This window comes from Halictus rubicundus, chromosome 16 (assembly GCF_050948215.1).
Source record: "Halictus rubicundus isolate RS-2024b chromosome 16, iyHalRubi1_principal, whole genome shotgun sequence".
In the NCBI taxonomy this organism is placed as follows: domain Eukaryota; kingdom Metazoa; phylum Arthropoda; class Insecta; order Hymenoptera; family Halictidae; genus Halictus; species Halictus rubicundus.
The window spans coordinates 2,143,011-2,155,622 of NC_135164.1; the positions used below are offsets into that span (position 1 = coordinate 2,143,011).

General features: G+C 33.0%; 2 protein-coding genes across 6 annotated transcripts; one reads left to right on the forward strand and one right to left on the reverse strand.

Moving 5' to 3' along the window:
* The first annotated feature begins 110 nt into the window (after window positions 1–110).
* On the forward strand, window positions 111–9,087 carry LOC143361906 (uncharacterized). 5 transcript variants are annotated; one of them, XM_076801610.1, is made up of 10 exons: window positions 115–659; window positions 733–875; window positions 970–993; window positions 1,541–4,775; window positions 4,854–4,995; window positions 5,102–5,642; window positions 5,718–5,951; window positions 6,233–6,359; window positions 6,477–6,548; window positions 6,843–9,087. In XM_076801610.1, exons 1-10 carry the CDS (start codon window positions 566–568, stop codon window positions 7,370–7,372), a joined length of 5,142 nt encoding a protein of 1,713 aa, XP_076657725.1. In that variant the 5' UTR covers window positions 115–565; the 3' UTR covers window positions 7,373–9,087. The 5 variants fall into 5 exon arrangements, 4 of the variants coding, with proteins under 4 accessions (XP_076657726.1, XP_076657725.1, XP_076657723.1 ...); XM_076801608.1 differs by having other exon boundaries at window positions 116–659; window positions 1,541–4,995; window positions 6,843–9,086; XR_013083549.1 differs by lacking the exons at window positions 6,477–6,548; window positions 6,843–9,087 and adding an exon at window positions 6,040–6,136 and having other exon boundaries at window positions 111–659; window positions 1,541–4,995.
* Window positions 9,088–9,292: 205 nt separating this feature from the next.
* On the reverse strand, window positions 9,293–11,529 carry LOC143361913 (WD repeat-containing protein 13). The gene is made up of 4 exons (XM_076801627.1): window positions 11,119–11,529; window positions 10,376–11,049; window positions 9,994–10,286; window positions 9,293–9,903 (listed from the first exon to the last, which is right to left on the reverse strand). Exons 1-4 carry the CDS (start codon window positions 11,198–11,200, stop codon window positions 9,657–9,659), a joined length of 1,296 nt encoding a protein of 431 aa, XP_076657742.1. The 5' UTR covers window positions 11,201–11,529; the 3' UTR covers window positions 9,293–9,656.
* Window positions 11,530–12,612: the final 1,083 nt, after the last annotated feature.

The window sequence follows — 12,612 nt, forward strand, 5'->3', positions numbered from 1 at the left end:
AGCAAAGTAAATACATATATATGTATTCATATCACTGCATTGGAGTAGTAAGAAGAAAGAAAGAGAGAGAGAGAGAGAGAGAGAGAGAGAGAGAGAGAGAGAGAGAGAGAGTGAGTGAGTGAGTGAGTGAGTGAGAAAGGGAGGGAGAATAGAGGGGCAAGAATAGAACTGGGTTTGGCAAGCGTGGTGATTTTACACCTACCTTTTAACCGGACCGTGGCTGATTGTATTGTATCCATTTCACGATACATACCATGCTTGGCCTAGGTGGTTTCCCTAAGAAACGTGTATTTCTGTTTTACATACTATTACAACATTTTATTGTCGCTGTGACAGAGTCATTTAACAGCATTCCGTACGACCGAAGCTAGTTTCCAATAAAGTGTAGATATATACCAGAAATATGAGATTACGGAAAGTTGTGATATGTATGTCGTAAAATTGTAACGTGTTACGACTTAATAAATCTGTCAACTTTTGCAATTACACCAACTTTGAAAGGGTCTGAAAACTTTAAGAATGACTTAAACGGATCACGATCATTATTAAAGAGCTTCAATGCGCGATGGTGGATATTATATTATGTTGGATATGTTGGCTGTTTTGGGTGGGACTACCGACACTTACAGCTTATCCTATATCATCTTCGATACAAACAGGTATGTCAATCGCCTGTACCAACGTGTATTTTAATGACATCTAACGAATTGGAGGTTATTTGATTTGCAACAGATTTTTCACATATCCATGCTTCGTCAAGATGGGAACAATATTGGGTGCAGTATATGATTGCTCTTTTGGGTATAACTGCTGCGGCATTTACTTTGGTTGGATGTCTTTGTTGTCGAAGACCTAGACGACCAAAAGGATTCCAGGTAATATATTGTCATTCTCAGCGATGTATGTAACAAATCAAAGTCATAAGATTAATTACGGTCTTAAGAATGATTTATACATTTCTAATTGTAGGACACAGCAGAAAAGTACAAGCAGGTAATATTGATGATACAAACAATGTGAATTTTGGACCATTATTATTAATAAAATAGATTTTGAAAAGTTTACTGTCGACTCTTTTTATTTGAATATTCAAAATAAAATCAAAATAAAACAACAAACTCTACCATGGATATTTACAAACAATCAAAGCGATTAATATGAGATATATAGATAAATCATATAATTCTATATTCTTATGGAAAGAGTCACACAATGATAGTAATTTATTATTTCAAAATTTATTACTTTCAAATGTGCAAAAAGTCAGTTTTATTTAAACTAAAACAACATACTGAATGTATAATGAATTTTCAATTTCTTTGTTTTAGATATTTGCACGATTAGTAACAAAGTATTATATATTGCTGTAGAATGTTGTAATCAAAACTGTGTCTATATATATATTTATATAATATTATATAAATATATGTATTATTAATTAATGTTTAATGCATCTGAATTGTTTATTTTTTAGAATGCTTATTTCTGTTTTCTTTTGGTAAAGTAATCTAGTGAATATGTTGAATGTTTTATATTTTAGGAATTCAAAGATGGAAACAACATTGGACAGGAGGCAGCACTCGAGCACACCGTCGAAGGATTAGAATTAGATGTTCCTCGTATGTTAACTATTGCAGATAGAGTTCAGTTTGAACCTCTACCTGTAGATCACATTATATCTGGCTCTAAAAATTCCACGAAACCTAAACCATTGCCACTGTCAACATCATTTTTCGAGGAACGCGATTCTGATCCTAATACTCTACCAGAATACTGTCGCGAATGGTTTGATGCACAGGAATTATCTACACCCAGAGAAAAACTAAAATACTTGAGAGAGTTAGGTCATGGTTGGTTTGGAAAAGTTGTAGAAGGTCGTGCAGACTTAGAAGGATGTAAAAGAATATCAAAGAATGAAGGTGTAGTTGTAAGAATTCTTACGGAAGAAGCTACTACAAAGGAGAAAGCTTGGTTTCTTGGTGAAGCAACACCGTATTTAAAACTACAACACCAAAATATTTTGACTTTGTTGGGTGTTTGTCTAGAAACCGACCCGTATTTATTAATATTTGAATCTTGTCCAGTAGGTGATCTTAAACGCTTTTTGTTATCAAATTATGATCAAAAGTCACAGAATGCTCTTATCAAAGAAAATATTCCAGTTCGAATGGCGCTAGATATTGCAGCTGGTTTGAAACATATGCATAATTATGGGTTTGTGCATACAGATTTATCTGCAAGAAATTGTTTAGTGGCGTCAGATTTATCGGCAAAGTTAGGAGATTATGGAATTGGTGTAGAAAAATATCCTGAAGATTATTACGTAGTAGGGGATCGTGCATTGCCTATAAGATGGTCAGCTCCAGAAAGCATAGAATGTACAGATACTACTATTGAAACAAGAGAGATTACACCTCAAGCAAATATGTGGAGTTATGCTATTTTTCTTTGGGAAATTGCTACTTGGGGAAGTAAACCATACAATGATAAGAGCGATGAACAAGTTATTCAAATGCTGTTATCTCTAAGAACTGATTTCTTGCCAAATGGTACACAAGTATTACAGTCTTACTTAGAAGGTTGTCCATCAAATATTCTTCAAGCAATTCATTTATGTTTGAATTCAAATCCACAGAAAAGGTCAACTTTGGACGAACTAAAGCAAGTCCTTTTAAACGAGTATACAGAATACTTAGACTTTGATCAACGATGGGAAAATTTACGAGTAAATAAAATTAAACACATTCGTAGTGCTAGCTTACAGGATCTCAGAGGTAGCATCGATTCAGATTACTGGACTACAATTGTTGATGACACACCACGGCAATCTTCGTTTCGCCTTGGACCGACTGAGCTGGTAAAGAATGTACCAAACGTTAAAAACATTGTTGTTCATCACGAGTCTAGCTCTGAAACTGAAGAAGAAAGTTGGAAAAGACAAATTGAGCAAGGAGTTTATACTGAAAAAGTGAAAGAAAAATCGAAATCAGTGACGGATCTAATGGTGCTTGTTCATATTGACCTTGATTCCGATGCAGAATTGTCAATGGGAACTCAAGTATCAGATAAACATGTTAAAAAAAAATTACCAGCTACTGGTAGCGACAGTGACATTAGGCATACTGTTCACACAGATGAATTCGATGAAGCATTAAGAAAGTTACGAGATTCTTTGCCAAATAATACTTCTCATAAGATCAAAGCATTAGATACTTCAGAAAGGCCTAAACTATTGACGTTAACGATGGATCAAGGTCAAACGCCAATTTTAAGGTTATCATTAGATGATGATGATGATGAATCGATCATAGAAACCAATGCTACCGCAACTACAACCTTAGAAACTCGTAGTGACAAACATGTGTTGAGACTTTTGTCGAAAGGAAATCCCGACTTTCCCCTACTTCGTTTTGTACCTGATCGTGCATCTTCTTGTGAAACATTACAAGAAAACATTGAATCTCAATATAATGATGTATCTAAACATGAAAGCAATGATAATACCGGCTTCTCTAACAATTTTTCGGTTAATTACAAAGAACTTGAAAATCACGTAGTTGATGTTGAACTATGGAATCATGCATTAGATTCTGCTTTAGAAAAGAAAGTCCCTGGTTTCTTGTACGAAGGTGAATTCAATGAATATGCCGAGACTTCTTCTGAACAGCAAACTAATGATACACCAGAATTGATTGTAACTTCTGTATCTACAGCAAGTACTCCGCAATTTCCAACAAAATATTCTGCATATAATGCGGGCGATGAATTTTCTAATGTCGATGATATAGATATAGAGCAACAATGTATACCTAACGATGAAGAAGAGGAAAGAAAGCAACTATCTACTCCAGATGATGAACAAAGTTCTGATTCTGGTTTCAGAGATAAAGAGTCTTGCGAAGAGGAGGAAAACGTTTGCTCATCTTCAGTTCCTCCACCTTCTATTAATGATTCTGCTGCAATCGCATCAGCATGTACGGAAGAACAACAGTTACAGATATTATTTGAATTAGATGCAATTCTCGATGCCGAGTACTACACAACATTACAAGGTTCTGAAAAAACAACAGGAAACTTATCTCTTGTTAAATGCGTAGATAATAGAATGCATCACGTAAATGACGAGGAGTCTGATTCTTTGCAAACTGTAGATACCATAGTAGAAACAGAAATTGATAAAGGTGGTGTTAATTCAACAGAAAATAATATTGTGAAATCCGTGTCAGAAGATGAAAAAGAAGGCGAGACAGAAACTGTACCTACACATGAAAGCCATATAGAATTAAAAAATTTAAATAACACTAGTATCACATCTCCACAAAAAGATGCAATGCAGAATCACAAAATCGTAGAATTACAGAATCATTCTGTATCGATGAACATGGAATGTATAAGTACGCATCAGCCATTGGAAGAGTGTTTACCGAGTGAAAAGGAAAGTAAATACAAAATTGAAACTAAGAATAAGGTGAAGGAGGAAACCATATGTGACAACGATAACAAGAATGAAGAGGAAAATAAAATTGAAAATGAAATCGAAAAATTTGAAGTTGTAAATGAATGTGAAAATAGAAATGAAACTGAAGATGAAAGTGTAAATAGAAATGTAACTGAAGAAGCAAATGAAAGTAGAAATGAAATTGAAAACGAAACTGAAACTGACAATAGAAATGAAATTGAAAACAAATATCACAATCAAAATGCAAATATAAATGATGAAGAGGAAGATAGTTCTACAATGAGTTTGCGTAGTGATAATTCTTATGTATCATTTGGTATGGAGGAAGAATTTGTTACAGCAATTCGAAATGAACTGAGAGAGAAGTTACCTCATGCTCAAATGTCTGTTATAGAGCCTTTGGAGATGCATGATGACGATGATAATACTTCTCTATCTACTGATATAGAAAATAGACAATGGGATGATGATGATGATGATGAAGATAATGATGAGACATCGAATCAGGGCAGTGGAGGAGTGGGTATTTCAATAAGGTATTTTTTATACTTTTAATCGTTTAAATTTCTATTTTTGTGTTCCTTATCAATGTAATCATTTATTTATAAATCCACATTAAACAGTAATTTATATTACATACAGGTATAACATATATGGTACTCCACTTAGTCCAATCCAAGAAGAACGAGAAAGTACTCTTACGTCAGAGTCCTTAATGTCAAATTCTAGAGATACGTCAATCACTTCAAGAGAATCAGCTGTATCAGACGATGTGTTGTTAGTTGATACGCGGACAAATAAAATGGTTTTATTGGAAGGTTTAGGAGAGAGATTGCACGACGATGAACGAGATACAACCAATGGAGATCTTTCTGAAGAAGAAAATTTAGATTATAACTGTTCGGTGGTACGTTCTCGCGATGAAAAGTCACATATCATGATCGGAAGTGGAGTAGCCCCTTTGCCAAGTCCCGAAGAAGAATGTAAATGGCAACAATTACCTTCACCTTTTCCACTTCCTTTGCCCTTACCAGTAGAGGATGGCCTAATGTCAACAAGTTTTGGAACTGAACATGGATGGGGTAGTCAAGACGAAGACGAGGAAGAAGAAGATGAAGAGGAAGACGAGGAAGAGGAAGAGGATGAAGATAATAGTTCTAGTTCCGGAGAATTTGTTTGGAAGGTACTTTAATGTTTATGTATTATATTAAACATAAAACGATCAACATCGCAGTGATCATTTTGCAATGCCTTTTAGAGGTACAATGAACCGCATGTTGAACAAGTCCACACTCGAAGTATATTGGCTAATACTAATGAAGGATCAGCAGTAGTTGCTGATATTGAAGATGAGATGGACGCGGAAGAAGAGGAGGAAGATGAAGAAGAAGAAGATGAGGAGGAAGTTGAATTTACACCATCAGCTTGGAACGCAACGTTAGCTCCGCATCGTTCCGCATTAAGATCTCCAGACAAAACATTAAAATCTGGCGTAAGCTTTACAACAGCTATTATTGTCACTATTTTTTCTTAATGTAGCATAAACATTTATAACTTTTTGTCCTCAATTTTGCGGCTAGGACGAATCGGTAGGTGTATCATTTATTTGTTCATAGAGTAATTCATATAACTTTAACCTTCTTCTGATGAATGTTTCTATTCCAGATTTAATTTGAGGTATTTAGCAAATGTACTTTTTACATATTAAATACATGTTAAATATAGATATAGTTTAACCATTTTTATCGGATCGACAATGTGCGATTTGTCCAGGATCAAAAGAAGAGTGTTTGGTTCAAGAAGCAACGCTATCACTGCGTATACGAATATCCAAAGGAAACATTAGCTACCGATACTCAAGGAGAAACGTCTACCACCTGGGAGCCTACTTCATATGCTGGTAGTGTGTCTATATTATAATAATTTAACATTTATATAAGTAATATTTGAGCAAGTATAATTTCTAATAAGAAGATGATTTTATTTTTTTGCAAGTATACAATATCTTTTCTTTTAGATTGGGAGGAAATGATAGATGAACCACGATTAGATCTATATCCTCTGGATTATGATGACGGTAACCATACTGGTACGTTTTAATATGTATTACTTTACTTTCTTCTAAATAAAATGGGTACCCCTGTCCCCCGTTTTTTATAAATTACGGTATACAATATACAGGGTTCCTTAACTTCATCGAATAATCTAACTACCTACCTTATTTGCTGTTATACGGAAAACACTATTAACTATGTAGAAATTGCACTTGGCGATGTTTCAATTTTGCTATTTTTTAATTGTGAACTTGTTGTCTGTAAATTCATGATGTTATAATACATTTATGTGTTATTTTTATAATACTTTGAAGTTTATTTCTCTGTAGGGAGCGAGGAATTTTTTGTGAGCAGTTCAAATCGTCCATTTCAATTTCAAACAAGTGACAGTAAATACGTGAGTCAATTCTTCCCTGGTGCTGCTACGTCAGTTAATGACGAACCAGATGAAGTAGACGGTGGTCACCAAGAAGTGCAGCAGAATAGAATAGAATTATCAAACGATTATGCCCATGGTCAGCAACATCAGTTAGGGGAACTCAGACACACTAGAGATCGTTTGAAATTAAACTTGTCTACAAACGGCACACCCTCTCTTTTCGTTAAACAGATAAAACAGAATGATGTTGAACAAATGGAAGACAAACACAAGCTCATGGAATCAGCAGAAAGTATAGACTTTATACAAGACCAATGTAACCTACCGAACTCTTTGAACCATGATCTTTCGCCAACGGTGCCTCTCCGTGATATTCAACAAGAGAGAAGTCTTGATCCAACTTCTTCAAAAAGTGCCCAATGTGATAGCCTGTGGAATGTTGAACCCACCGATAAGTGCAGTGTTTTAATCGACGACTAACGTATTGCAAAGCTAATTGTAAATTTTTAAAGGGAATACTTTAGCCGAAATCCGTCCGAAATAATTTCGTTGCAAAATTACAATGATTTCTTAAATCAGCGAGATCATTGTATGTAAATTGAATCTCGAATACTATACATAAGGCTCTATGTGTACATAAGATGTAGCTAATTTTTATGTTACGGCTGAAATTTCATCGATTGTCTATAGTATTTCACATATTTAAGTATGAAATCTTTCTTTGTTGTATAGAAATGTATCGATATAAATAGAGCTTAAGATTAACTAATTAATTTTTTTATACAATTAGCTTCACAGCGTTAATGCAAATACGAATCGCTACTTTCAAGTAGCTGACAATCGATTTGTAAAGGCTACATAAAAACTATTGAAAGGTTTCGTTTCGCGTGTAAATATTGATTAAAGATCGTTCAGTACGTAATTGTTACCCAAGGATTAGTGCCTGTGTAAGTTACTGTTATTATTTTAGTTGATGATATATGACAATTATTCACATTGATTTTTTTGTTATTGTTATCTTTAGATATGATATTTTTCATTGTATTATATTAACAAGTGAGTTCGCGCGACTCGTAAATTTAAAATATTATGAAACTTTGTGTACAAGTGTAGTAACTCTTAATACAAACCTACTTTTCGCTCGTGGCATAGTTCAGTATCAGGGGGTATAATAACTCCATGAAAAGAATATAGACTTTTCTTATTCATGCTTTTAAGGGTTGAAACAAAAAAAACAGGAAAGGGTTTGTTCCTTGATATATGTTATGGATATTTACATATAAAGTTACATAATTTCTTAATTTGCGGGTCCCTAACATTCATTGTAAGATTAGTCTAGTAGAAAAAAACGGCTCTCTACTCTAAAAGTATTATAATTTCCAACAAGAAACAATACATTAATCCAGTGTCGGTTTTTAGATAAAAGTTATATTATTGAAGCATAAACACTTTTTTTTATAAATATGTATTGTATTATATTGTATTGACTTTTACTGTTATTAGAACTGTGATTGATACAAATGCGTGCACTTTTAATTCAATTGATCTGATAAATCAAGTTAGCCGAACCAGATAAAATAGCACAAGCAAATGTTATTAAACTTATGCTACGGTATTTTGTTATATATTATTTTAAAATATTTTCAATTTTTTTATAACACTTTTTATGCACCTAAAGTAGCCTTTTAAACCATTTTTAACGCTTAGATAATCTTTTATAAAAAAAATGAGAATACAATAAAATTAGAATGTACAGAAGTGCACGAGAAAACAGCTGTTTAATGTCAATATAGTATTAAATAATGAATTTGAAGAAGTACGTATATTTATTGAAAATATGCTATAATGACGAATACCAATGATACATTAATAATTATTAAGTGATCTACATAAGAATTACCTTGAAAAAAGCTCTTAATATTGCTATAGAAAAAATAAATCATAGTCTAAATGCAAAATAGAACACAATATTAAGAATGCTCCCTCAAAACAATAAGTTAATATATTTGGCACCTGCACTATTACATTTCATTCATATTAATATGTGAAGTTAAGAATTTACATTCTACAGCTACTGTTAATAGCACAACAATCATTATGCGATTTCTACTAATAGGATTATTATTATTATCATTAATACCGCTAATTCTGTGCTCATTATAACATATAGAGTATTAATAGAGAACAATTAATATATTGTTATACAGAACAGAAACTTAGTTGCTCAGAACATGTGTCCCAATTATTATTTCCCACACCATTAATTATTATCGATTCCGTGAGTTTTCACAACCTGCATTTTAATCCTGTAAACTATAAATTTAATGAAGTCTTTCCAAGTAATTGTATATATTATCAATTTTTTCAACTTTTTTTTTTACAAAATTACACAATCAATAGAAATTTGATAATGCCTTTATTTTACAAGTAATACGAAATATTTACATATTTTTTGTTTCTGTACATATATTTTCTTTATAAAATGTGTAAGTTTTGAATTAAACAAAAAAAGCCATAAATTCTTAGTTTCGTTATAATTTTTACTAGCTATAGCTAGTAAAAATGTATACAAAATATCAAATAAGCATTAGAAAGTACGATTTTTTAAACATAAAGAATACATGGTAATCAGAGAAAGTAGCTTTTACAGAGTCAGAAAAGAAGTAATTGTTACTCTAGACTGTACTATAAATATTTAAAACAGAGCATTTGCTTTTGTAATACATTTATTTAAGTAATATTATTTGATATTTTCCTAAAAAGTTTATATATGGCGCTGTCGATTACGCCATACAATAATAAGCCCTTGATGATCTGCAGACGCAAAAAGAGATTCATCATAATTAAAACATAATGCTAGCGTTGGTGCTGCATGACCTTCAAGTCGATTAATCTTTACTGCTTTGCCTTGTCTAGCTGAATCTAGTAGGTGGATTGTACCATCTTCAGAACCAGTGGCTATTAAACACGACTCCATTTGTGGGCCAAAAGTAGATCTAACTAAATACTGTCTGTAAAAGGAGAACAAAATTATATTTTATACTTTACTTTCTATAACTTTATTATATTACTGTAATTATTGTATTCAAAGCATAAATTACTTGTGCTTTATTGGGTATTTAGTCCAAAGTGACAAAGAACCGTGATTATCAGTGATATGATATAATAATATCGCATTGCAAGCACTGCTCACTAAAAGTGCTGGCCATGGAGCATTTTTTGAGAACCATGAACGCCATGAGAGACTCGTTATCATTCCACCAACTTCTTGTACCTTACGTAACTTTGTTAATCGTCCAGTTCCTGGTTCTAATTGAAATGACATAATAATTCCTCTATCGTTTCCAGCCCATATCACTAAACCACCACTACCCTCGCAAGTTAATGATAAAATCTAAATCAAATTAGAACATGTTAAAATTATCTGACTCTAGTTTTCCTTGCCTATTTTTTTTTTATCATCAAAGATTAAAAGGTACTAACTTTTCCTCCAATTTTACAGGAACCACCACGTGTATAGATACCAGTAGATATATTTAAGATCTGTACATATCCCTGCGAATTTCCAGCTATAACTAAATTATTATTTATAGGTACAAATCCACAACATAATACTTCTGCTCTCTGTTGATCTTTAACTTCTCGTAAAAAAGCTGGTTTAGTTTCTGTAGCCACATTCCACAGTCTTATTGTACTGTCCAAAGAAGATGAAACTATGAGATCATTACTAATACTCCAATCTAATGCAGTAACTCCTTTCTTATGGCCTTTCAATAATGCTATTACTTTTGGTGGTGTGCTAATAGTCTCACATATTGATAATAGTCCGTCTAATGATGCACAACATAATCTTGATTTGTCATTATTTGCAAATTTTAGCATTGTCACAGGTGCATTGTGTTGATCAAAAACATGATGCACTCCGTCAAATGCAAAATTTTCAGCTATCGATTTTCTTTGAATACTACATAATTTTGTTTTAGTCTCCAACTTCTCCTCTTCAGTGGCATGACTTCCAATACTATTTTGTTCCAAGCTTTCACCATATCGCAAAAATAACAATTTTGCTCTTAATTTTAAATACTTTTCACAGACTTTTGGATCTTTACAAAATTTTTCCTTTAGCAACTGATTTCTACGACGAATGTAAAGCATCCCTGTAATTATATTATTTTTCAATTTGAATATAATATTATATGTTTCAATACAAGATACGATATACAAACCTAAACAAGGTAGCTTATTGACACGTTGTGCATTGTATTTAGCATCGAGGGCAAATATTTGTTGATGACACATAGTAACCATTTCATAGTATATATTTTAAAATCAATAACATTAGAATACAACTCTAATAGTGCTTTATTAATCAAAACAATATTGTAGTGGTACTTAACCTATTGACATCGACAATCTTAGTTAAATATATTCTACAAAAAGGATATCTTAACTGTTGTAAACAGCAATATATATGTGAAGAAATATTTTTTGTGCGTTTCTATTTCCTCTTTGTTTCATTCATTCGAAATTTGTAAACAACACTGTCACCTATCAGAGAGAAAGGAGTATGCTCACGGATGCGTCCGAACCACCGAACTCCGAAGTAGTGATGAGATATGGCTAAATGTAAGTACGTGATTTGTATACATACGGATCGAGTATATAGTTGCGACAGTGGTGTTATCGTGTAATCAGCCCTCTGGTGGCGAACAGAGGAAGTGCCGCCACTGTCGTGCATGTGTCACAATGTCACGTAACTAATCCGGCACTGATAAAGAGAGGGTAACTTTTCCCCTGAATTAGAGTCAATTTCCCCTGATCTGACGACTCTGTCCATGCCAAATCCATGCCAAACCTTGCCTTGGTGGAGAGGGGAGGTCGGTCGCAGTAAGAGCGGTCCTAATCTTGCTCTAAGAGTAAATATCTTAGTGCGACCGTCCTGCCCTCTTCACGAGGGTAAGATTTGGCATGAATTTGGCATGGAATTGCGCTTGCAAACTTTGCACTCGAGTACAGAGCCTAATGCGGAAACAGATGGGTCGGAATTTGTCGACAAGTTTTGGTGGCAATTCATAGCAAATTGCTTACTGGGAAGATACTTGTACGTCACAGGGTTTCTTTAATACATTTATTTTCAGATATTCATATTTATACACAGTAGTAGCTATTTTTTTTTCTTTTAATCATAATATTAATAGTTGTAATGGCATAATGCATTTTGCATTTTCGTTTTATAGATTAATACTTGACAAAAATACAAAAATTATTAATGTGTAATAATTATTACGAGAACAAACTGTTTGATCTAAATTTCACATGTCGTTTACATTTTCTCTTCCCTTAAAATATTTTGCATTCTTTTCATTATTTTGTCTTGTTATACGGTACAGTTAATATCTTTGCCCGTAAGCTCGACTGAGCGCACAGAAGAAATGAAAAGTGTTCTAAACTATATACTGATATGAAACTGAAAAGTATATTTACTTTGTTAGTCGTGTTTCTCCGACTACTTGAACATGTCACCGTTTGCGAGTGTGTCCACATGTAGGTATAATTCTCATAGGCATGTATTATACATGATGTATATTTGAAGATAATTATAAATCATTGAAATATACTTTCGATTTTAGATGATTGATCGAATATAACAATGAAGATCGACAACAAAATATTATCACTGTTTACGTGTAAAATAACAAGTTAATCAATCTCCACCTAAT

Bases quoted from the DNA above. Each gene is read 5' to 3' on its own strand.
- LOC143361906 (XM_076801608.1), top strand. From the start codon at position 566: ATGGTGGATATTATATTATGTTGGATATGTTGGCTGTTTTGGGTGGGA. The intron at 5,643-5,717 runs GTACTTTAATGT...AATGCCTTTTAG, and splicing joins CCGGAGAATTTGTTTGGAAG to AGGTACAATGAACCGCATGT. The intron at 5,952-6,232 runs GTAAGCTTTACA...CGATTTGTCCAG, and splicing joins ACAAAACATTAAAATCTGGC to GATCAAAAGAAGAGTGTTTG.
- LOC143361913 (XM_076801627.1), bottom strand. From the start codon at position 11,200: ATGGTTACTATGTGTCATCAACAAATATTTGCCCTCGATGCTAAATAC. The intron at 11,050-11,118 runs GTTTGTATATCG...ATATAATTACAG, and splicing joins CAATAAGCTACCTTGTTTAG to GGATGCTTTACATTCGTCGT. The intron at 9,904-9,993 runs GTAATTTATGCT...CTCCTTTTACAG, and splicing joins AAATACCCAATAAAGCACAA to ACAGTATTTAGTTAGATCTA.